This window comes from Aspergillus neoniger (assembly GCF_003184625.1).
Source record: "Aspergillus neoniger CBS 115656 unplaced genomic scaffold BO87scaffold_14, whole genome shotgun sequence".
Lineage (NCBI taxonomy): Eukaryota > Fungi > Ascomycota > Eurotiomycetes > Eurotiales > Aspergillaceae > Aspergillus > Aspergillus neoniger.
The window spans coordinates 202,245-230,065 of NW_020291142.1; the positions used below are offsets into that span (position 1 = coordinate 202,245).

General features: G+C 49.9%; 10 protein-coding genes across 10 annotated transcripts; 5 read left to right on the forward strand and 5 right to left on the reverse strand.

The window, feature by feature from the left end:
- Positions 1-594: 594 nt before the first annotated feature.
- Positions 595-1,944, forward strand: BO87DRAFT_376097 (sialidase family protein). Its single transcript, XM_025623207.1, has one exon. It carries the CDS (start codon positions 721-723, stop codon positions 1,852-1,854), a length of 1,134 nt encoding a protein of 377 aa, XP_025480219.1. The 5' UTR covers positions 595-720; the 3' UTR covers positions 1,855-1,944.
- A 119-nt stretch (positions 1,945-2,063) lies between these two features.
- BO87DRAFT_415522 (uncharacterized protein) lies at positions 2,064-3,330 on the reverse strand (the record flags this gene model as incomplete). Its single annotated transcript, XM_025626694.1, has 2 exons — positions 2,064-2,533; positions 2,598-3,330. The coding sequence occupies 2 exons, from the start codon at positions 3,328-3,330 to the stop codon at positions 2,064-2,066; spliced, it is 1,203 nt and encodes a 400-aa protein (XP_025480220.1).
- Positions 3,331-4,205: 875 nt separating this feature from the next.
- Positions 4,206-6,206, forward strand: BO87DRAFT_435177 (uncharacterized protein; the record flags this gene model as incomplete). The annotated part of the gene is made up of 1 exon (XM_025627747.1): positions 4,206-6,206. Exon 1 carries the CDS (start codon positions 4,248-4,250, stop codon positions 6,204-6,206), a length of 1,959 nt encoding a protein of 652 aa, XP_025480221.1. The 5' UTR covers positions 4,206-4,247.
- A 197-nt stretch (positions 6,207-6,403) lies between these two features.
- BO87DRAFT_435179 (fungal specific transcription factor domain-containing protein) lies at positions 6,404-8,547 on the reverse strand (the record flags this gene model as incomplete). The annotated part of the gene is made up of 6 exons (XM_025627748.1): positions 6,404-7,045; positions 7,114-7,174; positions 7,230-7,368; positions 7,416-7,476; positions 7,528-8,329; positions 8,381-8,547. The coding sequence occupies 6 exons, from the start codon at positions 8,545-8,547 to the stop codon at positions 6,404-6,406; spliced, it is 1,872 nt and encodes a 623-aa protein (XP_025480222.1).
- A 1,026-nt stretch (positions 8,548-9,573) lies between these two features.
- Positions 9,574-10,086, forward strand: BO87DRAFT_386179 (uncharacterized protein; the record flags this gene model as incomplete). Its single annotated transcript, XM_025624750.1, has 2 exons — positions 9,574-10,020; positions 10,084-10,086. 2 exons carry the CDS (start codon positions 9,574-9,576, stop codon positions 10,084-10,086), a joined length of 450 nt encoding a protein of 149 aa, XP_025480223.1.
- A 1,781-nt stretch (positions 10,087-11,867) lies between these two features.
- On the forward strand, positions 11,868-12,976 carry BO87DRAFT_333490 (glycoside hydrolase family 12 protein). The gene is made up of 3 exons (XM_025620414.1): positions 11,868-12,334; positions 12,383-12,615; positions 12,682-12,976. The coding sequence occupies exons 1-3, from the start codon at positions 11,928-11,930 to the stop codon at positions 12,759-12,761; spliced, it is 720 nt and encodes a 239-aa protein (XP_025480224.1). The 5' UTR covers positions 11,868-11,927; the 3' UTR covers positions 12,762-12,976.
- Positions 12,977-13,702: 726 nt separating this feature from the next.
- Positions 13,703-16,461, reverse strand: BO87DRAFT_357790 (P-loop containing nucleoside triphosphate hydrolase protein). The gene is made up of 5 exons (XM_025621429.1): positions 16,259-16,461; positions 16,014-16,185; positions 15,746-15,943; positions 15,509-15,701; positions 13,703-15,442 (listed from the first exon to the last, which is right to left on the reverse strand). Exons 1-5 carry the CDS (start codon positions 16,331-16,333, stop codon positions 13,897-13,899), a joined length of 2,184 nt encoding a protein of 727 aa, XP_025480225.1. The 5' UTR covers positions 16,334-16,461; the 3' UTR covers positions 13,703-13,896.
- Positions 16,462-17,297: 836 nt separating this feature from the next.
- On the forward strand, positions 17,298-19,433 carry BO87DRAFT_458595 (alpha/beta-hydrolase; the record flags this gene model as incomplete). The annotated part of the gene is made up of 4 exons (XM_025628889.1): positions 17,298-17,515; positions 17,588-17,820; positions 17,893-18,542; positions 18,636-19,433. 4 exons carry the CDS (start codon positions 17,298-17,300, stop codon positions 19,263-19,265), a joined length of 1,731 nt encoding a protein of 576 aa, XP_025480226.1. The 3' UTR covers positions 19,266-19,433.
- BO87DRAFT_376101 (sugar porter family MFS transporter) lies at positions 19,314-21,319 on the reverse strand. The gene is made up of 4 exons (XM_025623209.1): positions 21,166-21,319; positions 21,006-21,113; positions 20,415-20,955; positions 19,314-20,365 (listed from the first exon to the last, which is right to left on the reverse strand). Exons 1-4 carry the CDS (start codon positions 21,263-21,265, stop codon positions 19,507-19,509), a joined length of 1,608 nt encoding a protein of 535 aa, XP_025480227.1. The 5' UTR covers positions 21,266-21,319; the 3' UTR covers positions 19,314-19,506.
- Positions 21,320-23,336: 2,017 nt separating this feature from the next.
- BO87DRAFT_357795 (amino acid transporter) lies at positions 23,337-25,516 on the reverse strand. The gene is made up of 10 exons (XM_025621430.1): positions 25,060-25,516; positions 24,989-25,002; positions 24,861-24,933; positions 24,474-24,805; positions 24,282-24,425; positions 24,018-24,232; positions 23,774-23,971; positions 23,697-23,724; positions 23,530-23,645; positions 23,337-23,480 (listed from the first exon to the last, which is right to left on the reverse strand). Exons 1-10 carry the CDS (start codon positions 25,254-25,256, stop codon positions 23,397-23,399), a joined length of 1,401 nt encoding a protein of 466 aa, XP_025480228.1. The 5' UTR covers positions 25,257-25,516; the 3' UTR covers positions 23,337-23,396.
- Positions 25,517-27,821: the final 2,305 nt, after the last annotated feature.

Below are 27,821 nucleotides of genomic sequence, written 5' to 3' on the forward strand. Positions count from 1 at the left end.
ACGATATGACAAGTTCCCTTGTGCACCATGGTGTAAATATAGTGGATGAAAGTGCTCGCCGTCTGGAAATGCATACGCTCTGGGCATTGAACATTTCAGTAGGGGTAGTGTGGAGATGCTGGTACCAAGATACTGATGGTTAGCCAAGACGTGTTAGCGCTGAGGCTGTTTGATAAACATTGCCTTAACAGGGGGTGTTATTCGTTCTGGCTAGATACAGAGGGATCAAGAAGCATTATTGGCTTTCACAGCCCATAATCAAGGGTAGTAGTTACACTAATGAAACGGGAATTACGTACCTCAAAGCCAGGAACTATCAAAACAAAGCTTTCTCACCCAATCAAGCTACCGACACTTAATCCTTCCCCGCGAAACGGGGCTATGACAGGTGCGGATCAGCCCTACATGCCGCCTCGGTATGCCCTGTACGCAATTCACCCCACCGCATCACATCACCAACCACCATTCACCCGCCCATGACTCCAACATTCACCAACATGGCTAACCAGCTGAGTGAACATCATCATAATTATAGCATCAGGTCAGGCAACCATGTTTCACCGCCAATCCCCCTGATGACGTCATCCTGGGCCTCAGCCACTCCCCACTTTGTCTCCATTTCCAAATAAATACCCCGCCTGTCAGCTTCTCAGGGTCCCAGGGTCCAAACACCTCCCACTCCAACTTTATCCGTCTTTCATTCTCTCTAATACTCTCATCATGCCTGGACACTTCGGCCAGAAAATCCTCAACACCCTCGGAATCGACCATCATGGTCACCACGGCCATGGCCAAGGCCAACCCTACCAACAACCGCCCCCACCAGGCGACAACCGTCTCGCCGGCAACCGCGTCATCCACAATGACGAGCGCCTCCTCTCGCCCCACCCCGCAGGCACCTACCCACGCCTCGCACGCCTTCACGACGGTCGCATCCTTGCCTCATTCACGCGATTCGTCGGCGGCGGTGAACGCGTCCTAATGGTCTCAATCAGCGAGGATAACGGCCAAACTTTCACCGACCACGGTGAAATCACCCGCGGCAAGGGCGACGTTGACAACGTGTACCTTCTCGAGATCGGACCTGGAACTGTCCTTGCTGCCTTCCGTAATCACGATATTGGTCCTGGTGGCCCTACACACTTCCGCATCACTGTTTGCCGTTCCACGGACGCCGGGCGCAGCTGGTCCTTCGCCTCCCAGGCCGCAGAGAAGCCCGCCCCCTTGGGTATCTGGGAACCGTTTATGAGACTGGGTCGTCGGCCGGGAGAGATCCAGCTTACGTATTCGCAGGAGTTTGCGCATAACAACCAGTGCACCATGCTGGTGAGGTCGTATGATGGGGGTTCCTCGTGGTCGGCACCGCAGTGTCTGCACGGGGCGGAGGATCAGCGCAGAGATGGTATGAATGGTATTGCGAGGACGTGGGATCAGGCGAGGAATTGCGAAGCGTTGGTTATGGTCTTTGAGACGACCACGTATGGCACGTTCGATGTTGAGGCGCTGGTTAGTTATGATGATGGCGAGACGTGGGGTGGCAGGCAGCAAGTGTATGTGCCCGCGCAGGGACATAATGCTGGGGCCCCGCAGATTGCTAGTTTGGGTGATGGGTCGTTGGCCGTTATCTTCATGTGCGATGAGGATTTTGACGAGGTAAACTGGACCAAGAATGCTTGTGTCAAGGTCGTCTTTGGGTCCATGCCCCATGAAGGGAGGATTATGTGGACGAGGCCCACGACAGTGTGTCGGGATTCGAGTCACTGGCCGGGTATCTTCACTCTCGATGACAGACGGTTGTTGGCGCTGTATGAGTGTGGTGGACCTAAGGCGAAGACGATTGCGTTGGAGTGGTAGTTGCTATATACCTAATTAACGGCGACATTGCATGTAATATGAGTTTAGCTTGATTGATGGAAATGACATGTTATTCTCAGGACGGTTCGAGTAATGAGAGTGTGCAACCCCATAGTACGACCGTTGCCAGATCTGTAGCTGGTATTATGTCTGCAAGTATGTGTCTTTTAGACGTGCTCTTGACACTTCATCTCTTCGCAGGCTGCAACTCATCGGCGACTGCTTCGATCACTCCCATTCCGACTGTCATGTCGACGCTTGTGTCTCCTCCCTGAGCTACGGGAGCTCTGACCAGAGGTCCACGAATAAACCGAGTAGAAGTCACTGCCAGCCACGGATCCAGCCTGGGATGCAGTGCTGTGCCGACTCTTATGTCGACGCGAATGATGTCGGATAGTATGCTGTTCGGTCTCTCCAGCTGATGCGACTGTCGAGGCGCGCTCCAACTCATCATCTGTTTCTCGACCAACGGCTTCCTCATATATGTACTCGTCACCACTCACTGGATCTTCTGCCAGCACATCACGCATCTTCTCTTGCACTTGTACCTGCTCGCCAGGTTGTCGTATTGGCTCATCGACGGACTGATCATGAGTCACCAATCCGTCCGTCTTCCCAATCTCCCCATCATGCAATACCTGCATCCCCAACAACCTGGGATTCTCATCCTGTCCAGTCCCTATTCCAAACACTATTACCCCATCAGCACCTCAAATCAACGGCTCCGAAATAGGACAACTTACATTGTTCCCAAAACCCCCTCTGCGGCTTCCACAACCCCACATTCCCCAACTCGCCCTCCCTCACCCCCGGAAGAAACATTCTTACCAACGGCACCCCATTATGCACATCACAATAAACATCGAACGGCTCAATACTCTCCACCGGAAACTTGATCGGCGTCTCCACCGTAATGGGATAGTACGCCGGAACAAGTAACCTGAAATGCACCTCCCCTTCCCCGCCTCCTCTCCCCACACCTGCCCTCCTCATAGCCTGCATATAAATAACCACCGCATCCAAACTCCCAAATATCCCAATGAACCGCTCACCCAGCACGCCGCGATTCAGAACCAAATCCTCGAAATGATGTCGCCAGATCGTGTCCGGGTGGTAAACGAGGTACCATATTGAGGACGGCTCGGATTTGATTTTGTGTTGGAGCATATTGTACACGAGGGTGGGGAATTCGGATGCGACGCGCAGTGCATTGTCGCGGGCGAGAGTGTCGGAGATGGTGCCCAGGTGGGAGGAGATTTGGCGTAGTTGGGTGTTGGTTTCGAGGGCTTGGTGGATGGTGATTGCGGCAAGGGCGGGCGGTGCGAAGCTGCTGGCCAGGGTGAGGGCCGTGCTGGCGTAGAGGGGGTTGTCGCCGTGGGAGTCTTGGGCGATCAGTATGGTGGAGAGCAGGTCGTGGGTGGTTTTGGAGATGGTTGTTAGGGTTGTGAGGATGTTGGGGAGGGATTTAAAGACCATTTTTGGTCTTTTCTTTCTCGGTTGTAGACGGGATCAGTGGTAGTGATGATGGGTGTTTCCGTGGTTTAGTATTAGTCTTGAATTGGGGTTTGGGTTTATTTACGATCGTGATATGTGATTCTGTGGAGCTGTCCACGTTGACGCATTCAAGTGGGGTGGTTAGAACGAATTGAAACGGCCCTTTATCACTAAGCACTGAGGACAACTCATGGTGCTGATTGTGGACCAATTATTTTGATTCGCCTCACTTTGGGTGTATATTTTTGGTGATAATGTTATAAATTATTCGGTTGCCCCCGATTTCAGGCTGCTTTGTTGTTTGTTCGTTCCGATGTTTGTCGAATTGCCAAGAATAAAGAGTTGCTTTCAAATGTGTGGGATTACCCGCGCAGCTATTGTAGCAGATATGGGCAGAGCCCCTTTATTAATGTCATATACGGGAGTTTCCGATGGGGCCGTGCTTATTTTGATTGTAATTGAAGGGACTTATCAGTGATCAAGAATGATTGGTACCGCTAAGTTACACCTATATGAAACAGTCTTTCACATGGAGAACTTCAGATATACAAACCATGGCATAACAGTCAAAAGATCGTACGGTGCTCACCGATATGGCAGAATAGCAAGCATGTAACACAGTGGGGGTTTCCTCGATTCAAGCTCTAGCAACGGACTTCATGCTTTATTTACATGCTTTTGTGATCCCCATGGTTGCTCTTGTGTTGATATAAGTATGTAGTCCTTGTACCTTGGATGTCACTTCCTCTATCGACTCATCGTTGACCCGTGGAGCATTTGTCATACTCTATTTTCTTCCCAGGCCATCGATACATAATGCTTTGACAAGCCCCTGTTTTTCTGCATAACCAGACTTCTTATAACCCATACTCTTCCGATTACTGCAATATCACTACATCATGTCGGGAAGATTCATAAGCAACAACTTGAATCCATCCGGTCCACCCAGACAAAATATGATAGGCATCTTTGGCCTTCCCGGATCTGGAAAGACCCATCTTCTGAATCAGCTCCGAAGGGAACTTGAGGGGGGCCCTTTTTCGTTTTATGAGTACGAAGAGGTCAAAAAAGCCTGCCCTGTTCACTGGTTTGCCTATGATAGCGCCTTTGAATCCATCAGTCATGAATGTGATGATGCTGGGGTCACAGGGATCGCCACAGCTAATTACATGCAACCGGACGATTTCGGCGACCATCCATACACGACACTTCTGGATGATGGTACCCTCAATAGGCCATTCACGCATATCATGTATGTGAACACCCCTGTCGAGGTAGCCCATCAGCGTTGTATGGAGGACGCTGAAAAGAATCATCTTACCTGGTGTTCTCTTGATTACTTTCGCAAATGGGCCGATGAAGAAATCATTGGGCTGAAACACACGTGTATCGACCGGAGGATCATGTTCACCATGGTCGATCCTCATGACCTTCCGAAGATTATCACCCTCATTCACACCTTTCAGCTCGATCGAAATGAAGAACACAATCAAGGCATTGTGGATCAGTGTATTGACGAAGTTGTAGCTCCTTGGCAAGGGCAGGTGGGGAAGGTCCTAGTCATGGACTGCGATGGAGTCTTCGCACCCAAATATGAAGAGCAGACCTTCTGGGAAATGTTCTATTTTGGCGAGAGTAATGACAAGGGACCCCGTCCCTTGCCAAAGAGACACCCGTGGTGTGGATTTAATGGGGATTACTCGGAATGCCGTCAATCAAGCTTAGCGTACGAACAAACTGTGGCCGACGGCCGATTTGACGAGGCCTGTGGAAAGGCTGCGTCTGTAGTTTCTCTCTATCCCGAAATAAGAAGCTTTCTGCATCGTGTCTCGAAGTGTCCGCGCCTTCGCATCATCCTGGTGACTTCCAGACTCCGCTTGCTGTGGGAAAGGGTTCTGGCGCAAGAGGGTCTCTCGCAATCTGTCAAGATAATTGGCTCGGGCCCACTATCCAACGGTTATATCGTCCCCCCTAAGGCTAAAGACAAACTGATCGAACGCCTCAGGACAGTGCATAACTTGCAGGTATGGGCGTTTGGAGGCCACGGTTCAGATGAGCAGATGCTTCATCAAGCACATTATTCGATCATCCTTCGCCGCCCAGATAATCCCTGCTATGAGAGATCATGGTTATGGGGCGTGGCTTTGAGATTGAAGAATTCGAAAGATTGCATAGATTCAACCACCCTCCATCTGAAGGAACTCGAGGAGCCAGCCTTTTTGGATCAAATCATTCAACATCAATTTACCCTTGCCCACGCGACCCACAAGGGTGTAGCAAAGTTGCTGCATACCAAGATGCTGAGAACGATATACTTCCCCGATCAGTGTTTGGAGGAAAAGGTCTATCATGAAGTTGGATGGTATCTTGCCAGTGAATACATAAGCGAGCTAGGAGGCGTTGAGGAGGCTGCTATTGATGTCTTCGAGGAGCCCAAAGCCACTGGCTATCAACTTGTCCGTGAAAGCGGCATGCTCACTATTCCCCTAGAGGGAGGTAGTCACCAAATGGCCGCTGGAATTCGGGATGTCTTTCAAAGAGCTTGCACCCTGCGGACAGTTTACCCAGAATACATCGATGATGACCATCTACGGGAAATACACACTGTTGTGCTTGTGGAAGCTGTCGTGGATAGTGCTGAAGTTATCACGCGTTATGTCAACCACATCCACAGAGTGAAGCCATGCCTTCCTATTCTCGTTGTGGCCGGAATCATTCAAGCTGAGCTGGTTGCACCGGGCGGACCGCTGCATTCTCTCATTCGAGGCGGCCCCATCACGGTGGTTGCTCTAAGTCTAGCCAAAGGCAGAGAAATGACTACCGAAAGCTATGTTTATGAGACTGGTCGCATTTCCTGAGGCGTACCTGGTTTTTCTGGGAGATTTTATCGTGACCCTTATCCATGTTCGACGTCATCATTGTTTCTCATATCGACTGTCCAGCTACCTGACTACTAAATTGGCAAAGTTTGAATTTGATATATAGTACTAAATCGAGAACTAATTACCCTCCTCACTACCCCCTTATATAAACATTCCTTTAGTACCAGTAACTGCTATCCCCCAGAACAATACCCATCTAACCTTCCCACCACAACCCCTACAATCTTCTCCAATCTCCGCGCAACCCCAAATTTCCTCCCAAAAACCCTCAGTAACTCCACCACCAGCCCCAAATCCTCCACAACTTTACTCTCCCTAACCACAACCCCCAACTCATCCGGCCTCGCCAGCGTAGCATACATCAACGCCACCGCGCTCTGAAACACCCCCAACAGATTCAGCCAGTTATACGCGAACCGGCCCTGTCGATGCAGATTCATCGCCTGCCGGATCGCCATGGCAGCGGCTGTCGCTAACACCTTCACTTTCTGTTCGTCTAGAGAGGGGAATAGAGGAGAGGGTCGGTATAGCATCGTCATGTGCGTGTAGTAGTTTAGATCGAACCACGCGCTGGTCAGGTGTGGGATTGGCGATGGGGTTGGTGGAAGAGGAAAGGGCATGGTGCGCCGCCACTGGAGGAGCTTTTTGTGTAGGGTTTGGAGGGTATTATTCCGGTCTTGATTGGGTGTGTTGGTTGGGGAGTGCAGGGCGGTAGTGATTTCGCTGGCGATGCGGCGGAGGGAGAGGATGTGGAGGGGTATAGAGAGTTCGGTTGTGTGGGTTGGGTCGTCTGTTGTGGTGGTGTCGGTGAAGGGCTGTAGATTGTTGGTTAGTTTTAGGTGGAGACTATGATTTTGGGGTGCGGTGGAGAAGTGGGAGTTACTTCGATGTCAATGTCGTTGTCGTGGATGGCGAAAGGGCGGCCTAAGGCTATGGAAACTACTCTGTTATTCTTCGTTAGTGGATATGGGACAAGGTGTGGAGATATGGGACTGATACCTATCCATCATGTATAGAGAGAAGAATATCCGCTTGCGATACTCGATTACGTCGGACGGAAGATTGGCATAGCTTGAAGAGCTGTGTAGACCTATACCGATGGCCATGCGGGCGGCAACCCCGACGAGGAAGAATGTATCTTGAATTTGGTTAGTAGAATATAGATCAGGTTGAGGGTGAACGTACTTGGACCAACTTGGTTGAAGAATGAATATGAGACTTGCAGCATCATGACCTCTAGCGCAGCCTGACTGGTCAGACAGTGGACTTTTGTCTCTGAGGGAGAAAAATAACATACCATATCGCCCAAGCCAAGAGCCTCCTCGAAGTATACCATCGCCTTGTTATAGTACAGCACAGACTCCGACTCGTCCCCCAACGTCACAGAACAGTGCGTCGTTGACCCGATGGCTAGAACCATCCAGATGCGGAACATCCATAAGGCAGAACCTGCCAGCGGGTCTTGTGGATTGTTGTATACTCGCCATATAACGGATGCGAACTCGGTTTGGCGGATTATAGGGTACAAAGTGTGGGAATGTGCAAAGTAAAACTCCATTAGATATTCGATATGTGCCCTATCTGGGAACTGCAAATCAGCTAGCGTTGTCTCGTCTTCCATGACGTGTGATAGAGGGAGTTGGTTGAACAAGCATGGCGATGAGAAGGAGTTGTTAAATTCCCAGAGCGAAGTTGACACATCGAGTAGAGGATCTGAGAGAGGTCCATCGTATTGCTCTGTAGACTCATCAGGAGTATCGTCGAATACAAACTCGGCTTTGTCGGGGGATAGCCGTCGTAAGACTGCCTGGGTCAGCTTGGCGAAGGATAGTCCCGATGAGGAACCAAGATGTCGTTCTGCTGCAGCTTCTAGGGACAGTCGCTTGAGCTCATCGACCAAAAAGTCCGATCGGCTGTGAGATGGAGGAGTCGCAAAGGGCAAGGTGTCACTGATGTCTGTATCCGGGGGTGTCGCGAAGTTGATTATTGGCTGGTCGAAGTCATGGTCGGGTTGGAGGTTAGGGTATGGCGATGATACTAAGGCCGCGGAAAGTTGCTTTTCTAGCTCCTTAACGCGAGTCTCCAGTCCTTGTACGTATCTTCAACCCTACAATCAGCGGACGAACTCAGGTTACTGTTAGCGGACCTACGCGATTGGATACGTGCCGACTTGTCGATCATCATCGAGAAAACTGCATTCTACCTGGGCATGGATACAGGTCTCACATTGTGGAAGTGTACGGTCGCAGCGCTTCTTCCGTCGGTGGCAGCGACGGCAAGAAGTGCTTGCACGGGCTGTACTCGAGGATGAAGGCATTTTTGGATGGATGAAGAGGGGAAAGAGGGGAGGCCAATGCCTTCACCCTCTTATCTGGACTTCTCCGCATTTCTTATCAAGACGCGGCCGCGATATGCGGTTGACGATGCATGATTGGCGTCGAGGTGCAGTAGTGCCGTGTGGATTGATAAGACGCTAGTGCGTAACGCTAAATTGTCCGATTACAGGATGGCAACGGGCATCTTTGCAGTTGCTGATGGGATGGGAGTACATGCAGTACCTGTTACTTACCTGCCGAGCCTGATGGATGAACAGTTTGCGTGTCAATCTCTTGGATGGTCCCAGATTCACAAAGTACCAGTTTGCAAAATATCCATGGTTTGATAATTATACACTTATAAAGGTCTATAGCAAATCAAGATCACCACCATCCCTGATGTATATGTTACCTATACGCTTGCCCCATGAATGCGACTAATGAAATTTAAGATTGAGTAGAATTCCAGTGCTCAATACAGTCATTGAACAGAGTCCACTTCATGTGAGCTAGTTCAAGCAGGAAGGACGTGGGTATGGGTGGGCAGCCTTGGTGGGCAGCCTTTCTACTGACTGTACTAGCCGTATGGTCCTATTCTGCAGCGTTATTCTCTCCCGGTTACACATGACCGCGCTGGAACCCTAACAGTGATTTAGCATATGGCCAGGCTCATATATGCACCTCTATTATTCCTAGTCGAATAATCAGGCCTTACCATAACACTATATATCTGCAGAACACACGATTAGATCCCAGATTGTATCGATATACGAGGTGTTATGCGTGATGCATACGTCCCGATATGACCTGCCCAGGCAATATCGATTATGGACAATCACAGCTTTCCAGTCCGTCCAGTTGTTGCCGTAGATATATCATAGTAGCACAAATGCAGTATATTCTATGCACAAGCTACATGCGACGGTGTTTATAATGTAGTCATATATAATAGTCAAGGCGGAGCCACCATAATCTCAATCTTGTCTCATGCCACCCAACCTAGGCCCACTTGCTACTCATATATCGAAATGAAACTGATACTCGCAATCTCAGCGTTTCTTAGCCTCGTCTCACCTCTTTTCGGCCAGCCCACTTCTGAAGTCAATATAGACTATGTCACTACCAGCATCACTTCATCCCCAAGCATTGCTGCTACCGTACCTGCACAACCCTCTGCACCCCCGCCCGGCATTCCCAATCCAGAGAGTGGCGTTAGCAACCTCATCTCACTCCTCCAGCGTCTCAGCGAGCAAGCTATTGTTCTTCAAAAGACCCTCTCTACAGTCGAATTAGACAAGAATAGCATCCTTTCGATCCGCGCCCAGACCCGAGCCATTACCGCCATAGGCGACGCCTCAATAGCCCAAGCGCTCGCCTTGGATTACCTGAACACGCTTGACAGCACAAGGGTGACTCTCAGCACCGTCGCATTAAAGCCGACTTTCGGTCACTTATTGACAATTATCACAAATAAGGTGAGTGAGCCCTCGGATGAATGCATGCAAGTTGATGATAGACTAAATCATGACAACTGGTAGTAAATCCCGCTTTGTGAAATAAAATACTGCAAAGAGATGCACGACTGGATAGGAGTGGTGCGAATTAGCGCACTCAGGCTGTGTGTCGCTGTCACTGGTATAATCAAAATTTCGGAAGGGCTTTTGGTTGAGGAGGCTTGGGCCAGTGTGGACCGTCGGTTCCCGGCAGTCTTGGTGGAGTTTCACGGGCCGTTTGCTTGAAGGAGAGCATGTGGACGTTATTTGGAAGCTTGGGACTACTAGGAACGGATAAATGTCACAGCATGAATATGAGCTAAAGTGGGCTGCTTAGACTGGCCAAGCCGGCGAATCCATTGTCGCCATAACCATTTAGCCAAAAGTCCCGAACAAGCTATGGATCCGATGTTCTTTCCAAGCACCCGAAGCTGCTTCCTCCTCTCCACCCACTGCGTGTCTTGGCCAATATGGTAGCCCTAGTAGCTCTATCCTCACCTCAAACCACCTTATCACGAAATTTGAGCACAGGTACCCCCAAAAATCCAATCCAATAGTCCTGGACCTTTGCTACTAACGCCATGTGATCCATGACAGACCCTCCTTCCTTCCCAGCAGATCGCCTGTCCATCCCAGAAACAACATTATGCTAGGAAAAAGGGATAGACCAACAGACCTCAGCCCCATCGGCCCCCATCATAGCCCCAACAGACCCATGTCCTCATACCTATTTATAGACCTACTACTAAGCCCAAGACAACATTACCTCCTTCTCCTCCATGTTCGTTCCATTGAGAGCTGGCAGCATCATGAAAATATCATTCGTTCGACCCCCTCCCAAGTTCCCCCAGTCTCATACTGTCTACTAGTCGTTATTCAAAATCAATGCAGCCTTTCGGTTGCAGGTGTCTATATTGAGGTATTTCGTTTGGTTTCAACCTAACCAGGATATCGGGGGTTTGGTAGGTATGCAGTGGAGGTCGAGACGGGAAGGGTCTAGATAATTACTCTCTTTTGGCTAGCTGTTCCGTTTCACTGAGATTAATTCTAAGCAAATTAGTCGCTCGAAGTCGTAGACCGTGGATGATGGATAACTACAGGCAACCGAAATCTCCGGGCAGAAGACCCTGGAGGGAGGAGGAAACCTGGATAAGAGATTAATGTTTGAATATAGATCAGTAGGCAAGAAAGGACTGGGAGGAAGGAAGTATCGCAAAAAAGACAAGACACTGAATAAGAAAGAATGGAGCCATCAGAGAAATGAATCTAAATGGTAACGTGCAGGTACTACATGGAAGAAAATACTATGATCCCCAATTGATATGGTTCCATGGCCCCTGGAGACTTTAACCTAGTGGTATAATAAACATATGAGATATATTCTCAGTGAATTCAAGATGACTCCTCAGCTCTGTTGATATTCTCCGATAATTGACCGATCACCAACTAACCTACTCTTGTCTAGATCCAATTGGTCTATGTTCGTAATGGATATCGTCAGCACAGGCAGGACCCTTTAATTTATTCCTGGAGATCCCGTTCTCCACAATGCTTGGTTGCTGACTGCCACAGACCACCGCTAACTTGAAGCGGAAAGTGCTCCGAAGCAGGGTCTCATTTTGAAACGGAGGATGTACATGTCAATGTTACAGGTTGGCGTTAATGACGGCGCACCCGCTATAGCTAGTTGGCTTACTTCTTGGTGAATACCGTATTGGACACGGAAAGTCGGACAAAATTGTGCTGATAGTAAGCATCTTTGACCAGATTTGATCTATTTAAACTGCGTCATCTGCCGCCCCCTCTGTGTTCGTGTCTTGTTCCAAACAATCAACCTCTTTTCCTTTCGAAACTCTCTAGACTGCCGTTCCTCTGCTCCATTGCCCAACATGAAGCTCGCTGTGACCATTTCCATGCTTGCGGCCACCGCCATGGGCCAGACGATGTGCTCTCAGTATGACAGTGCCTCGAGCCCCCCATACTCGGTGAACCAGAACCTCTGGGGAGAATACCAGGGCACTGGCAGCCAGTGTGTCTACGTCGACAAGCTTAGCAGCAGTGGTGCCTCATGGCATACCGAATGGACGTGGAGTGGTGGCGAGGGAACAGTGAAAAGCTACTCTAACTCCGGCCTTACCTTTGACAAGAAGCTCGTCAGCGATGTGTCAAGCATCCCCACCTCGGTGAAATGGAGCCAGGACGACACCAATGTGCAAGCCGATGTCTCATATGATCTGTTCACCGCGGCGAATGCGGATCATGCCACTTCCAGCGGTGACTATGAGCTTATGATTTGGTATGTGACGTCGCGAACAACATAGATGGAGGAGGCTAACGTCACCAGGCTTGCCCGCTACGGCACAGTCCAGCCGATTGGCAAGCAGATTGCCACTGCCACTGTGGGAGGCAAGTCTTGGGAGGTGTGGTATGGTACCAGCGTCCAGGCCGGTGCGGAGCAGAAGACATATAGCTTCGTGGCAGGATCTCCTATCAACTCGTACAGTGGGGACATCAAGGACTTCTTCAACTATCTCACCCAGAACCAAGGCTTCCCGGCTAGCTCTCAGCATTTGATCAGTGAGTTTTCCTAATTCTACTAGCGAGTGCCGCAGTGGAACGGTCACTAACATAAATGATCACTAGCTCTGCAATTTGGAACTGAGCCGTTCACCGGTGGCCCGGCAACCTTCACGGTTGATAATTGGACCGCCAGCGTCAACTAAGTCTTAATTAAAGGGCTTTAGGCGCAGCCTGGGTAAATAGACCCCATCGCGGGAATTAATAGCTTGGTTCTTCGTTTTAGAACGTCGGGTGTGTAAGAGCTAGAAAATCCACCCACTCTGATTGGAAACACCCATTCAACATCGGTACTCCTCTTCAGCCGGGAAAGGCACAGATAGTGTATATATAATCCAATCAACTCTATTCAGTGTTGCTTAAATTCTGGGCCAGTCCTTTCCTTGAAAGGTAACCCACCCGTAGAGCGATGATCATTAACAGATCCGAGTTTTGCTAGGTTAAATTGTTAACCGATCCCGCTGAACTAGCTAGCGCATCCGGCAGATTCAATCTTGACAGTGGGCCAAGCATTTCCTGAACCCCGTAGAAGAAACAGACCCTTATCTAGAAATCTCTAAATAGTACAAGCCGAAACCTGCCTCAGACCATTCAGGTGCCCTAAGCTAAGATTGCTCTTCACAGTCCCAGGCGGTGAACTCTCTAAAGAGGGAGCATCGCTTGTTGATATCTGGTTCGGGGATCATGACGTCCGGTTTGGCAACTCAATGTTCTGCGCTAGACAGACCTTGCAATAGTGCATTTATTTCACGGCTTATGGCCTTCCACGGCTAATCACCTTCCGCGGCCTATGGCTATCCACGGCTTGTGGTCTGGACTTCTGCACTTCGGAATGTGTGCGAATCAGACAATGCTAGGATCATCGGCATATAAACCTGTATATGAGAGCCGAGATGGCCAGGGCTTAAATTAGATGGACGTCACTAGACAGGGGTATCTAAGACATCCGATTCTTAGTTGTAGGCTACATTTAACTATTCTCGGTAACGGCAATTGTTTGCCCTATATGTCAAGGTATTTTGACCGTGCTCTATCCGCGGCGGAATTCAAAGGGATGGCAATGGCTGTGAAGTGAAAGACTTGCTTCCATAATCACTAGTTGTTTCTGCACCAGCTGTCACGAAAGGTCGGCGGTAGGCAGCCCCCAAACAATATGGTATACTGGACAATGGCTAAAGCTTCTGAAATTACTATGAGTTTCATCTGTCCAGAAACTGCCGAATGATATCAGGCTAAATTCTTCTACCCTGATGGCCCCTTCACCGCACATCCTATTTGGCGCTAGTGTATCAACTTCCTCACACGTCTTTCCATCAGTTCCTCAAACTCATCAACACCACGTCCCAGGACACTCAACTCCCCACCACGTACCATATACATGACTCTCCTCCTATTCTCTAATCCATCCACAGTATTATCCTCCTCATCCTCCGACTGCCCTTCATCTACAACCCCCTCCACAGCCCCCCTCATAAACCATCTATCATGACTAACAGCAACAACCGCACCTTCCCACTCATTAAGCGCCCGTCTCAACGCCGTAACAGTCTCATAGTCCAAGTGGGTGGTGACCTCGTCCAGGACAAGGCAATGAGGACGACGCCAGAACAACCGTGCCAATGCACAGCGAACCAGCTGTCCGCCCGACAGCTTGCGAACAGGTACATCTGAGGCTAGACGTCCAGGCAGTCCCAGCTGACTTAAGAGGCCGCGGATCTCACCCTCTGCCAACTCCCCATTAACATCCTGGGTCAATAGTGCTAGCGATGTGAGTGTTTCATCCTGTGCACCAAGGGCTTGCAGGGCCTCCACTCCATGCTGGGAGTAATATCCCAGGCGTAGGCGAGGGTGGGTATTCCTTGTTCCTTGCGTCGGGTTTGTTTCTCCCACTAATGTTTGAATAAGTGTTGACTTGCCCGCCCCGTTCAACCCCAGTATTCCAATTCGGTCGCCCATACCGACCGAGAGGTCGACCTCCCGGATGACGATCGGAGACGTAGCCGCGAAGTGAAAGCTGACTTTTTCAAGGGTTATGAGCGATCCTGGGAATCGTAGATCAGGCGGCTCCGGCAAATCTATAATAACCGGTCGTTCTTCCGGGGGTATGTCGATCTCCTCTCGGGCTGTAAAGTGATAGCCAACTAGGTCGCGATTCAGCTTAAACCTACCGCCCCTAGCACCGACTTCCATACCCCACCGATTATCCAGTTTCTTCTGACGTGACTTTGCTTGTCTGATCTTGTTCTGATCGTCGTTTGCCTTGCCCGCTTTGAGATTGGCTGCGATCGTTTTCTCAATGTGGGCTTTTTGCTTGTCCTGTGCTTCCTTCATCGTCGTGAGATATTTTCGTCGTTCGGATTGCGATATCTCGTATGTGGGAAGGTCTCCGTGGAAGTACGTGAGCTGCTTGTCTTTGAGAATGATCAGATCCGTGCAGAGGCTGATGAAGTCTCGATCGTGGGAGACGATAATCATGGTAGGTGGCTTGCGGTTATCCCCAATTGAGATGAGGTATCGTTGCAGCCAGATAATGCCTAGCATGTCGAGGAAGTTTGTAGGTTCGTCAAGGATCAGTATATCGGCGTCCTGTAAAAGGGTAGTTGCAAGAGCTGCTCGCATGTGCCAACCGCCCGACAAGTCGGAGATAGGCTTTGCCATCATTGCAGACGAGAATCCTAATCCGGCCAGGATACTCCGCGCCCTAGTCTCTATTTCTACAACAAGAGCTGGTTCGATTTGTGATTGAAGCTGTGCGAGCAAGTCCACTGCATCTTGAGTCTCTTGCTGGAGGGTGTCGGATGGGATGTCTTCGTTGGGTTCTTCTAGCCTGGGCAGATGTCAGTTCAGAAGGGCGCGCTGATCAACGTCGATGTCTAACGGATTGTCCACGCACATTCTCTTCGATTCAGCAACCACTTTCTCAAAAGCCACAAGCGCTTTCCTGGCTTGCATGCCTCGCATTCCACTGCGAAGCCGAGCATCTTTATCCAATATGAAAAGGCGTTTTTGGAGGCGCTCGTGTTTCAGCGACCGAAGTGCCCTAACTGGAGCATAAGGATCTGAAGTATCAATTCCCTGAGACAGGGCTAACTTGTTAGCTAGAAGAAAACACTATCAGGTGTATACATACTCGATATCTCTTGTTCGATAGCACTCCTAGACGTTGCCCTCTCTATCACAGTCTGTAGGACATTCAGACCTGTATTATCCCTACCCGCTTGCCTGGGATCATTGACCCCATCCGTCAGTCTGGTCTGCTGAACTATCGCAATTTTTGTGTTCTCTGGTATCCCCGGGATGAGCTTCTCCGCTATACTTCTCAATAATGCTTTTTCAAGACGAGGCACACTGGTTAGCCCCTGAGTAAAAGTTATCTGTCTAGCAGGACTGTCTCTTACTCGACTTTCCGGTCCCATTCCGACCGACGAGAGCATATCGCCGACCTTCTTTCAATGACAGGTCCGCGTTGGACAAAATCTCAATACCGTCTTTAGATCTCGCTTTTGACTTCCCCTTTGTGGTCGACTTCTCCGCTGATGTAACGAGAATTTGCAGTCCTTTGATGTCGAGCTAGAGACATGGGCACAGTCAACACATGAGACCTATTGATCCTGTGTAAGTCATTGCTGCAACGGGCTCTTACCTCGCGGTAATTGGGAGATTCGATATGGAACCGAGTTTGTTGGGAGGTACATTGGATTGTTGCAGCTGATTCCATTGTGCCGGGTGTCAGACTGCGCCATAGGTTAGCAATGTATGTGGGCTGTGACTTAAGCGTGTAGTGCCAGCGAACTTTTCTGCAGCAGACTGAGTGACTGATAGATAATGCTGATAGTTGAATAAGCTAATTTGCCGTCTAGGTAGCTTTGAAGATTCAGTTAGCGTGATTAAAAAATAGATCGTCCTTATGGTGCGGTTACATACCAAGCATAAAGATCCTTTCAGGTCGGGGTCCCGAAAGGGTAAAGCTATGTGCTGATCTGAATGAGAGGGACGGCTAGTAGGCTAGCGCGCAGATACGAGCTAAATTAATGGTCGAAATTTGCTTTTCGGGGTCCTGCAGGGGATCATGGTGCTATGTTTTCTTCACTATGGTGAAGGCACCTATGTTCTCAAGACGGCGAGGGCTGGGTACATGTCGGGGTCCCAAAAGGGAAAGTTAGTCAAATTGGGCCACTCGGGACGCCTTCGACTGTATCCACTATCTTGCTAATTGGCGTTTGTGTGACTGATCAGCAACCAATCACAGTTTCAGATTGGCAGGAAGTATCAAAAGAAGTCATACATGATTGACTCATCGGTTACTCCTGGCATAGCGCCAATGAAGGTGTCCTGGATCATGACTCCAATAAGCGGAGATTGAGTCCAAGACAAGCGGGGAGCCTACTGGGGCCCATGAAAGATTAACTTTCGCCATTCCCCACCTTCAGTTGATGGTTAGGTGATGATTACAACCGAAATAGCATTGAAGATAGGGCTGTGGAATTCCAAGACAGTATCCGCCTTTTCGTGGATACATACCTAAAGGGAAAAATGTCCCTGTCATTACCTATCACATATCATCTCACGCCCATCCACTATCAGAAAAAAAAGTTTCATTGAAGAGTTGCCTCTGCTTAAAACTCTCACATTAAGAACTACTAGCTTTTCCCTTGCCACCTCCAAATAACCACAACACCACCATGAACAAACCACCACCCCCCAACCAAGCCCCCATCATAAACATACCAACCACAACCAACCCAACCTACATCCAAACCATCATCGGCAAACCCTCTCCTCTCTTCCCAAACATCGACAATTTCCTCGGCATCCCATACGGAGAAATAACCCATCGATGGAAGCACGCCAAACTCCGCACCCACCTCCCATCCGATGTGTTCTATGCAACAACAAACGGGTACTTGACAATACCCCAATACATCCAACCTAACATTCTCAACACATTGACAAAGTAATCCGCTAATATTAGACCCAAATGCCCCCAACCACCCGGCGGCGACAACAGCGCCTACTTCCAAGCAGACATTCCCTTCCCCAAACACATACCGGAATCAGAATTCGACTGTCTGAACCTCAACATCATCCGACCTAGCGCAACGGGTCTATCACATGCCGGGATAGATTCCTCCATCACACTGCCGGTTCTCGTCTGGATACATGGCGGTGCGGGCGCATTTGGCGCGGGGAGTGACCCTATAATAGGTAGGTAATAATAACTAGAATTCATTTCTCCCAGGATGGACAGATAACAATTACTAATATAATAACATCAAGACCCCACCCGCCTCGTCCTCCGCTCAGTAGAATCTCGCCGGCCCATGATAGCAATAACCATATCCTACCGCCTTGGCGTGTTCGGATTACTTGGATCAGCTGATATGCTGGATACCCAAGCACCTAATACTGATATGAAAGGCCTCAACTTCGCTAGTTATGATCAGAAGATCGCTTTGACGTGGATTTCTCCCAACATAGAATATTTTGGTGGTGATGCTGATCAAATTACACTCGGTGGGAGCTCATCCGGCTCTCATGATGTGCATGCACATCTACTGGATGCAGATACGCATGGAACCCCGCTGTTCCGGAGAGTCATTATGCACTCTGGTGCCAGGGGAACGGTATCGCCGGGTAGTTTGGCAGATGCGGAGGTGGGGTGGAGGAAGTTGTGTGGGTATTGGGGGGTTAATGAGGAGATGGGGAGTTTGGAGAGGGTGGAAAGGATGAGGAGGATTCCGGCGAGGGAGTTGTTGGAGGGTGCGCTGGTGAATGGGGTTTGTGTGATGCCGCCGGTTGTTGATGGGGTGGGGATGGGGTGGGAGGTGGTTACGTTACCTGGGGTTGAGGGTGGTGCTAAGTTTAGGGATGGTGGATATGGGCGGCGTTTTCCTGTTGAGGTTATGATTGGGGCGTGCGAGGCTGAGGTTAGTGTGTTGGACTCTACTACTCACCTTCCTTTATTTCTTCAGCTATGGGGTGCGGTTTTCTTGCTAACGGTGTTACCATCCGGTGTATAGTCGGCTGGTCACTTCCAAGAAAGCAACATCACCTTCTCATCCCTCAAAGAAACATTCACGAAAAGCTATCCCACTCCCGAAGCAGCCACACTGATTCTCCAACTCTACGGTTTAGTCGAAGGCGCATCACAGAGAAGCCTACTCTCCGGCCTCGAACGATTTCGCTCAGATGCTGTCTTTCACTTATCCATCCACCGTACCATAGATGCGTTGAGGACCCAGCGCCACAATGTATATGGCGATGCAGACAGTATCCAACACTTCCATATTGAGTTCGGGAACCCATTTCCTGGACCGAAGATGGGATGTGCGCACCATGGGGTGGAGTTGATTTATCTCTTTGATGCATTTCATGAGCAGCTTGTTGGGCTGGATGATTTGTCTACTGGGCAGGGTGTAGTGAAGCACATGGAGTTGGTGGGGAGGGTTCAGGATCATTGGATCGGGTTCATTGTTGGAAGGGCGGTACAGAAGGTTGGTGATAAGGAGGTGTTGGTTTGGGGTGAGGATGGGTATACTAGGGTTGAGATGTTCGATGAGATGTCTAGGTGGGTCGAGAGGAAGAGGCAGCTTGAGGAGCTGGGGAGGGATGTTAAGTCTATGATGAGGGTTTTCTGGGCTTTGGGGTAGATGGTTCTGGAGAAGGTCGGTTGAGAGTATGTACCATGGGTCTTCGGTAGCATAGTAAAAGATTGTGTAGGTATATTGCAGTCCTATATTAATGTCCCATAAATATTGACAGAGCCAAACTCCATCTGGTATATGGTATCTTGTCCAATGAGTAATACAATGTCAATCTGGATATCACCGCCTCAAACAACAACAGCTCTTTATCGAGCAAAGACTCTAATCTAATCCAACTAAGCCCCCCTTACTCGCTGCGCTTCTCCACCTCAACCTCCGTCCTACCTGCACCAGTCTCCGTGCTCTCACTATCACCACTAGCAGGCTGATCAGCAGGACCGAATCCGTACTGAATAGCAACCTGCTCGACCTCCTCATCGGTCAAGAATGGCAGCTCCTTGGCCGCACGCACATAGGTCATCTTCTCGAGGTATCCCTTGGCGAAGATCAGATCAATTTCCTCGAGTGATCTACCCTTTGTCTCGGGGTAGAAGATGTAAATGACCGGGATGAAGAGGGCGTTGATGACCGCGAAGAAGAGGTACGTGCCCCATCCGATGTTGCGAATCATAATGGGGGTGACCATGACAATGAGGAAGTTGAAGAGCCAGTTAGTGCAGGTGGAGATGGCGTTCGCCTTGGTACGGGTCTTGATCGGGGAGATTTCAGCCGGGTAGAGCCAAGGGAGCGGGAGCCAGGTAGCGCCGAAGGTGGCAATGAAGGTGAACAAGCCGACGGCGGCACCCTTGGCGGCTTCGGGACCGCCGGGGATCAAGCAGGCGAAGGTAATCACCATGGAAGCACTTTGGCCGAAAGAGCCGACAAGGAAGAGGTTGCGACGGCCGACCTTTTGGATCAGGAACCAGGATGAACAGGCGAAGATGGAGTAGACGATCATATTGACACCACCAAGAATCATGGCCATGAATTCGGTCTGGTGGAGGGATTGCTGCATCAGGACGGGCAGGTAGTAGATGACAGCATTGCAACCACCGATTTGCTGGAAGAATTGAGATGAGCAGCCCAGAAGCATGCGACGGCAGTGCTGGGTCTTGCCGCCGGTGAAGACGGCGGAGAGGGGAGTGGACTTGGTGGCCATGCCGGAACTGGTGAGGTTAGCTTAGGCTATGGATGATTTGAGGGCAGGGGACATACGCTCTGAGAGAGTCCAGAATGATGGTCTTCTGCAGCTGGACCTCGTGGTGGCTGATTTCCTTACCCTGCAAGGCGGCAATGACCCGCTCACCTTCCTCGTAGCGCTCCTGGGTGAACAGCCATCTGGGAGACTCGGGCAGCACCATGAGTCCGAAAATGATAAGAAGACCGAAGAAGATCTGGAAAGCGATGGGGAAACGCCAGGTGAGGTCATCGGGACCATAGGAGGCGCCGAAGTCCACCCAGTAGGAGATCAGGGTTCCAATAGCAATGGTACTACCCTCGATACAGATGAGCAGACCACGATTGGAGGTTCTCGAACATTCAGCCTGGTATGTGGGGATGGTGGATGTGTTCATGCCGTTTCCGACACCAGTAATGACACGTCCGACACAGAATTGAGCCAGAGGGACGTGTCCCTTGACAGACGTAACCTGGATGATAACACCGATGATCATGATGGTGGCACCGAGCATGATGGAGTATCTGCGGCCGAGCCAGTCACCGCAGGCGAGGATAAAGACAGCACCGGCGAGACATCCTAGAAGGGTTAGAGTCTGGTTGTGAGACAAAGACAAGGGATGTACCTACCCAATTCATAGATAGCAGTGACCACACCCTGAATGGTGGAGTTGTCTCTCGTAGCCGTGAAAATGTCGTTGAACGGATCGGCGTCAATAATACTGCTCATCACACCCTCTAATCGAGGTTAGCTCAAGGCTAAAAGCGCCAGGCAAAGGGAAAGCCTTACGATCGTAACCAAAGAGCAAGAAACCCAAGGTCGCACAGGAAGTCACAGACCAGATCAGCTTCCGACCGGACAAGCCGGCGAAAGTGGGCACCGAAGACATGGTGAGATGTCTTATTTTTGGCTGGATCAGGACTGATGCAGGTCGCAAGCAACGGTGGGATTGAACGGGAAGCGACGCGACCTCTTTATAGCTAAGGGCTGCACCCCGGAAAAACCGTGAGCTCTGCGGGGTGGAGGTCGGGCTGCATTGCTTGCTTCAACGACCAGGATAATCGGAAGAAGGGCTTTTCGGTCACACCAATCAGCTCATCTCGGCAAGGGCAGGGAAGACGAATGAACGGGGAGAAATGAAGGCATCGAGGAAGGTTCAGGGCCGCGTTCCCTCCTTGGCTCCCGGCCAAGGGCTGGGCAGATGAATGCCGAGATCTTGGTTCCAGCCAGGATGGGAGGTTTGGGGGAAGAAGAGGAAGGACAGCCGAAGACATGACGAGGAGTCTGACAGACTGTGAAATTGTGAAACTTTTCATTTCTGAATCAGGCTGGTATTCCGAATTCTCGCGGGTTGATGAGGCTGCGACAAGAAATGATACCAAGACAGACCGAGTTGGGTGGAGGGCACCCACCACCCACACTCATGCTCTCGGTAACCCTCACCCACTCGCTGCCTCGCTCTCTCTCTGCCTCTCCTCCGCCAACAGCACCTCTACACCTACCATGGAAAAACACTTAGGACACTCACATCGTAGCGAGACTAATTAAACGAATTACTTTCTACCCTCATACTTTCGAAAAATTGGTCATTCAGTCAGCACCACCCCCAATCCTCACGCCACTTGCCAAGCCCACCAGCACCAGCACCAGTCAGAACAAATCCCGCAACTCGCTGGAAATTGGCCGGATTTCCATTCCAAACTTTGACCATCGAAATGAAGCAACCCTACCTACCTACTCTAGTAACTTTCTACCACCACCACCGTCGGGGGGCCAAGTTAAGTTGCACCGCGCAAGCCAAGAAGCCTTGTCGATCTTGCCTATTCCTTACTTTTACGCCCAGCGACGCCGTTACCGCAACCGCGTGTGTATGTACGCGTGAAATATCAACATAGCCGAAGCCAACCTGCATGCTACTAGAGCGATAGTAATCTTCCTTTCCACGTGTGCCATGCGATGACAAGAGTATCAGGAACATGCCATTGTGGACTCTGATACGCGACTTGCTCTAGCTTATCGCAGCTCAGCTGTTGCCAACGCCAATGCTCATGCTCGTGCTCGCACAGACTAGGATGCTGTGCAGGTAGTATCTATCTAGCTCGTGCATGGCCGACAGCTTGAAACTTAGCCGACTGGGTGTGATGTTGTGTCTTACCTTAGTTAGGCGGGAGAGCGCCATGACTCATTCGTTCATTAAGTGAACTCTTGGGGATTGACACTCATGGCGCCGATGACGTTGTTGCGTCGAGTAGTGTTCTGCGCTTTGGCAGTTCTGTTGGTGGTGGTGTCCGAAGTAGCTTCTTTGTAGTCTTCTGGTGGATAGATAGACAAGCAGTAGACGGTGGCGTCTTTGAGCAGGGGCCTGACCAAGCCAACACCATCATCATCATCATCGTGGCTTTGTGGAAGAGAGAGTGGGGTGAGGTGAGTGAGCGGCAATAAACAGTCCAGGGCACGTGCCACGATCACTTGCTTTGAATGCGGGGACTCCGCATAATCTCAAACAAGTGACAGCCTCGACGGGTAGAGCGAAGAGATATAACATAGCATCTTCTCTCACGGGTAGTATTGTCTCCGTAAACAGGTATATCACGACCAAGTTGTCTTTTTTACAGCTACTCTCTTTTCACTCTCTTCTCTTTACTGCGCATTGACTTCAGCTGCGAAATTTTCAGCCGACCGTCACAAGCGATCCAGTGACTGAGCGTCCACAAAATGTCTGACCGCCAAGATGGCGCCGCCGCGGTGATCTTGGCGGGCCCTTGGCGGGGCCTTGGCACTGACGCTTAGGGAAATTTTCGGGTGAGATGGGCGGCAAGCTGGGGATCGGGTTTTTGCGGGGATTTATTCCTTACTAGATGGTGAGTGAGACGATGGCATGATGGGGGCTAAATTAATGGTATGCAGTATACAGTTATATTATACATTTCTTTCCATAGGCTTCTCTGTACAGAATGCATCTAGTCTATTATGACACATGTGGCGCTATATGCAATATATACCTGGTCTATACCTCCTCCCTAAGCATTACTGGCACACGAGAAACTGCTGCTGTTGGCGTCGTCGTGAAGGGACCGACCGGAGACGTAGAGTCCAAGGCCGCACTGGTGCTGTGATTAGAGATGAAATGACAATAGCAGGAAGAATACTCACAATGCAAGCTGCAATGCCGATTATAATAACGTTCAAGATAGTCAGTGCAATCTTCTTAGGCGAAGAGAACAGTCGGTCCTTGTTGAGGTAGAGCCAGAACATGCCGCTGAAGCCGACTATTTGCTGTTAGTGTGAATACGACGAATGAAAGGGAATAATGCGCTCACATGTAGACCAACTAGCGAAAAGGGACGCCTGGAACGCAGTTAGTAAGATACTTTAGTAGAAGAGGCTGGCAGCATACAATCAAACTCAGCAAATCATTGAACACAGGAATGGCCTCTGCAATGATCCAGGCAATGATCCACAATCCCAAAGCGATGCCCACCCAGGATCCAGTTGCCACGAGGTCGCGGCTGTGCATCCGGTCTCCGTGACGGAAGATACGGACATAGACATATTTACAGGCGACATGGCCATTCACAACGCCACCGATGATGATCTATCACATGTCAGTAGAGCACAGGTAATATGAGCACCGCACGTACAGTAGGGAGGGCGATTCCGTAGGCTATCTTGCCCACGAGTTCACTAGCGGAGCCTAGTGCAGGGGACGTGACATTAGGCCCCGCATAAATGTAGATCACCACGGAAGTGACCAGGTAGAGAATGGTGTCGAGACCCTGGAGAAGACACAGGGCCTTGGGGTACTCTCGGTGGTCCTTTAATTCGGACATGAAGCCGAAGAATGCGACATGACCCGCTATTGCACGTTAGTAGGAGTAGCTAATGCAGGAGAGAACGTGACCCACAGAAGGAGAAGACAATGTTGCAGACAGCAAGGAATGCTTCATACAAGCTGGTATCCACCGTTGCTTCAAGGGTTCCCTTGTAAGGACGTTCCACACCGACGGCAATCATAACGATCATCACGGCGGAGAACACACTGATGAAAGCTGTGCAAGTTAGTATCGTGAGACTACCTGACATTGTTCGCAACTTACAAGCAACTGAGAGATAGGAAACATTCGCAGACGTCCTAGGTAGACCCAGGAAGTAGCAGATCACGAGACCAACAACACCAAAAACGATGGAGCAAGTTCCATGTTCCGTGATCGTGTTCATGGCGACCGAGAAGGTCAACAGATGACTCGCCATGATGAAGATGACGAGCAGCAGCTGTCCGATACCGAAGATCTCTCGACCAATAGACCCAAAGAGGATCTCACCGGCATCGGCCAGATTCTGTACATGGGGATAGCGCCATCTGAACTGACCGATGACGTAACCGGTGTAGGTAGCCAGAAGACCGAGACCAACGATGAGAACAATAGCACTACACCTAGTTAGAGGAGGATATCACTTCAAGCAGCTGCTGGTTCAATACATACGGAGCAAGACCCAGAGTGGCGACAACAGCAGGCAGCGACAGGATACCAAGGGACACGGTTTCCGCAACCATGACTGGCAAAGTTAGTAAGACGAGCTGTCGACTGATGCTAGCATCAGAATCACTTACGGAAACCACATTGCCTGGCACATTCAAGTCAGTTATTCGGTAGCAGATATAGGACGTTTGAATAGACATACCACCAGCTCAAGACCTTATATTTAACCTCGGCATACTCTTCATCACCAAAGGTGTCATTATAGACGGGGCTGTCCTTCTTGTCGTCCTGCTTCTCCTCTACATCATGCAGATAGGGTTCCTCTCGACCCTCCTGGAAGAATTGACCCGTCTGAACATTCAGATGGGAGTCAACCTTGTCGCCAGTTGGATGGGCCATGACTCTGCGGTGACGGGAAGGTGAAAATCACAGCTTGCTTCTCCTCTCCGCGGGAAATGAGATGGACGAGTGGGGACGGTAAAAAGAACTGGCGACGAAGAGAGTTTCTTGGGGATGTACAACGTCAACGGCCCTACCGCTCCTACATTGACACAAACAGGCAAACAATCAACCTAGCGCAGAAACTGAACAACAATGACAGGCTGAAGATGTCAAGAGGAACTGCGGTGACAAATGAACGAGTCCGGCGAGAAGACCATCTTCTGAGTCACCCGCCGGGCCGAATGAAAGTCTTTGCATCACAAACAAATTTGTGTGTTCAACGTTACACCTGTTGAACATCTCATTACCTAATTCGCGAGCCTTTTCAGTGGGGCTCTCCGCTTCATCTGCCCGTCCCCGACCAATGGCCTTCTATGCCAAGCCGGCGGTGCCTGCGGAAGGGCCTGGCACTAGGCTGGATTGAGAAGGACCTGCCGGGATGGTGTGGGGGCACCATCATGTGATCGGGGATGCAGAAAGATTCTGAAAACAGAAATCTTCTAGAAGCTGAGCCTGGAATCATGAGATGTTGAGTAGATATACATTCGCCACTACATTAGAGTCATCTGTCAACGGACAGCAGCAGTGTCGTGTGGTGAAGTCACGGATTTCCCCCTGGATATCACTACGCAAAATCGTCTCATCATCTGTGGGAATGACTGCAATCAATTCACCCTACTCGCTTAGTATAATATATATTTCTACCTCGGCCTTCGTGATTCTGACAACTTGCCTCTTACAAACTAATAAAATCTCACATCAGCGTCCTCATGCATAACAGCACTAGTAATACTTGAGCATGCAATTGCCTTCTGACCTATAGCACACCACCTCTAGCTTTTGAAGGTAAATGAACGCTCATACTACCGCTGACCTTAAGCACTGAAGGTTACGTACAGCATAGTATCAAAAGATTGTCATCGACGTTTAGAGCAGCAATACAGGCTATACACCCCGTTACTACCTTTGTTCATAGCTTATACTCAAAAACCGTCGTCTGGCTTAACAAATTTGACACGCAGTAAAATTACAAAGTTGCCAAAGTCTTCTTTTACCGGTGATATTGATATGGAATGTATCCAACCCTCCCTTGTAGACCTGTTGGCATTAGGCTTCTGCCATGATCTAAGTGCCTTTGGCCATTCAAAGGGAAGGTGGGAGGTAGGCAAGCCCCAGTTTAATGGTCTATATCTTAGGCCCCCAAATTCGGATAACGTCGGCGTGGGGTTGCCCCCTGCTTGGCCTTACTTTCTGCTTTCTTTGGATGTGTATCAGCTTAATTCGATGCCTATATTTTGTACATACTAGTCTGATTGACCACAACTGCTACTAAGAATGTATGCTTGTTTCTAGAGCTCGAAAACCAGTAAAACCACCAACATTAAGGTTGAACTCCAATTAGTATGGATTGATTGCAAGCGAAGATGAGTTATTACGCCAGCTTTTTTCAATGTAACATCCGGGGAGGTCTACTTGTGGAGTGCTGCGGTATGCAGGGTTGAGTTGGGAGACGGCGAAACCCATGCAATCAAGCAAACCTACGTCGTCGGGTAGTTCCGCTTGGAATGCCTTCCCTGTCACGCTAGTAGGTCTCCAGCAGCATGTTCACAGATAGTAGTTGAAGTAAGTGAACCTTTAGCCTGCTCCATGTGATCGCTTTGGGCCCCCTATCATATGCACTGCCGTAACGAGGCTACTGTGCTTGTACTGGTAGGATGAGTCCCTGCGTGATGTGATATACTTCCCTGTCAGCCCCCCAAAGATCCCAATCGGAATCATTTGCCTGACCCACACATAATGTTGCGGAAACCCGTGTTCCCTTTACTCGGCGAATTAGATTGTTTCCCTCTACGAGTACGCTATCAGGTCCTAGTAAGTCTGATCGGAATATCTGTTCCTGCTCCAGATATTCAAACAATGCCACAGCCTTCCGATAGGTCCAGGAAATAAATAAGGACGATACTGTCTAGAGCAGATACGGGGATTCCTGATCGAAGAGGCCCAAAGTAACCCTGCTAACGAAGCGACGAATCGTGTATCCGCGCGATCCTTTAGAGCGTTATTTTAGGAATATTCGTAATATCAAGTTCTGGAAGCACATTCATCCATTCATCCGATTACCCCTCTTGTTGCATGTTCACTCCAAACCACTCTTCCATACAACCCTGAGTTGACTGTTACATCTAGTCTATACCCCCAACTCATAACACAAAAGAATGCCGAATGAGCTCGAGCAAGCCCTTGCACTATTTATCAAAGCGGTTGCCTGCTATATCTTTGTTCTTACATTCCGAGAACTGCTTTGTGTCCTCGAGCCCTTCCTCGATCTACGCAGTCTACAACAATGGAACCAACACAACAGAGAAGCCTTTGTGGGCGACCCTCACAACCGCCCTCAGCACCCTGATGCATGCGGCTGCAACCACTGGTGCTGGGATTACATGAAGGTGTCGGCTACTCTCTTCTGGCGACCTTTCCGCGAAGGGAACGTCACCTCCGGTCCACCTCTGCATGGGAAGGAAC

Excerpts from the sequence above, each read along its gene's own strand:
- BO87DRAFT_376097 (XM_025623207.1), top strand. The coding sequence starts at position 721 with ATGCCTGGACACTTCGGCCAGAAAATCCTCAACACCCTCGGAATCGAC.
- BO87DRAFT_333490 (XM_025620414.1), top strand. The coding sequence starts at position 11,928 with ATGAAGCTCGCTGTGACCATTTCCATGCTTGCGGCCACCGCCATGGGC. Across the intron at positions 12,335-12,382 it reads GACTATGAGCTTATGATTTG|GCTTGCCCGCTACGGCACAG; the intron begins GTATGTGACGTC and ends TAACGTCACCAG. Across the intron at positions 12,616-12,681 it reads TAGCTCTCAGCATTTGATCA|CTCTGCAATTTGGAACTGAG; the intron begins GTGAGTTTTCCT and ends AATGATCACTAG.
- BO87DRAFT_357790 (XM_025621429.1), bottom strand. The coding sequence starts at position 16,333 with ATGGAATCAGCTGCAACAATCCAATGTACCTCCCAACAAACTCGGTTC. Across the intron at positions 15,702-15,745 it reads TATCGAACAAGAGATATCGA|CCCTGTCTCAGGGAATTGAT; the intron begins GTATGTATACAC and ends CTAACAAGTTAG. Across the intron at positions 15,443-15,508 it reads GTTGCTGAATCGAAGAGAAT|GCTAGAAGAACCCAACGAAG; the intron begins GTGCGTGGACAA and ends ACATCTGCCCAG.
- BO87DRAFT_376101 (XM_025623209.1), bottom strand. The coding sequence starts at position 21,265 with ATGTCTTCGGTGCCCACTTTCGCCGGCTTGTCCGGTCGGAAGCTGATC. Across the intron at positions 20,956-21,005 it reads CACTGCTATCTATGAATTGG|GATGTCTCGCCGGTGCTGTC; the intron begins GTAGGTACATCC and ends TAACCCTTCTAG. Across the intron at positions 20,366-20,414 it reads ATTCTGGACTCTCTCAGAGC|TTCCGGCATGGCCACCAAGT; the intron begins GTATGTCCCCTG and ends TAACCTCACCAG.
- BO87DRAFT_357795 (XM_025621430.1), bottom strand. The coding sequence starts at position 25,256 with ATGGCCCATCCAACTGGCGACAAGGTTGACTCCCATCTGAATGTTCAG. Across the intron at positions 23,972-24,017 it reads ACGGAATCGCCCTCCCTACT|ATCATCATCGGTGGCGTTGT; the intron begins GTACGTGCGGTG and ends GACATGTGATAG. Across the intron at positions 23,481-23,529 it reads TCGGCATTGCAGCTTGCATT|TGCGGCCTTGGACTCTACGT; the intron begins GTGAGTATTCTT and ends TCACAGCACCAG.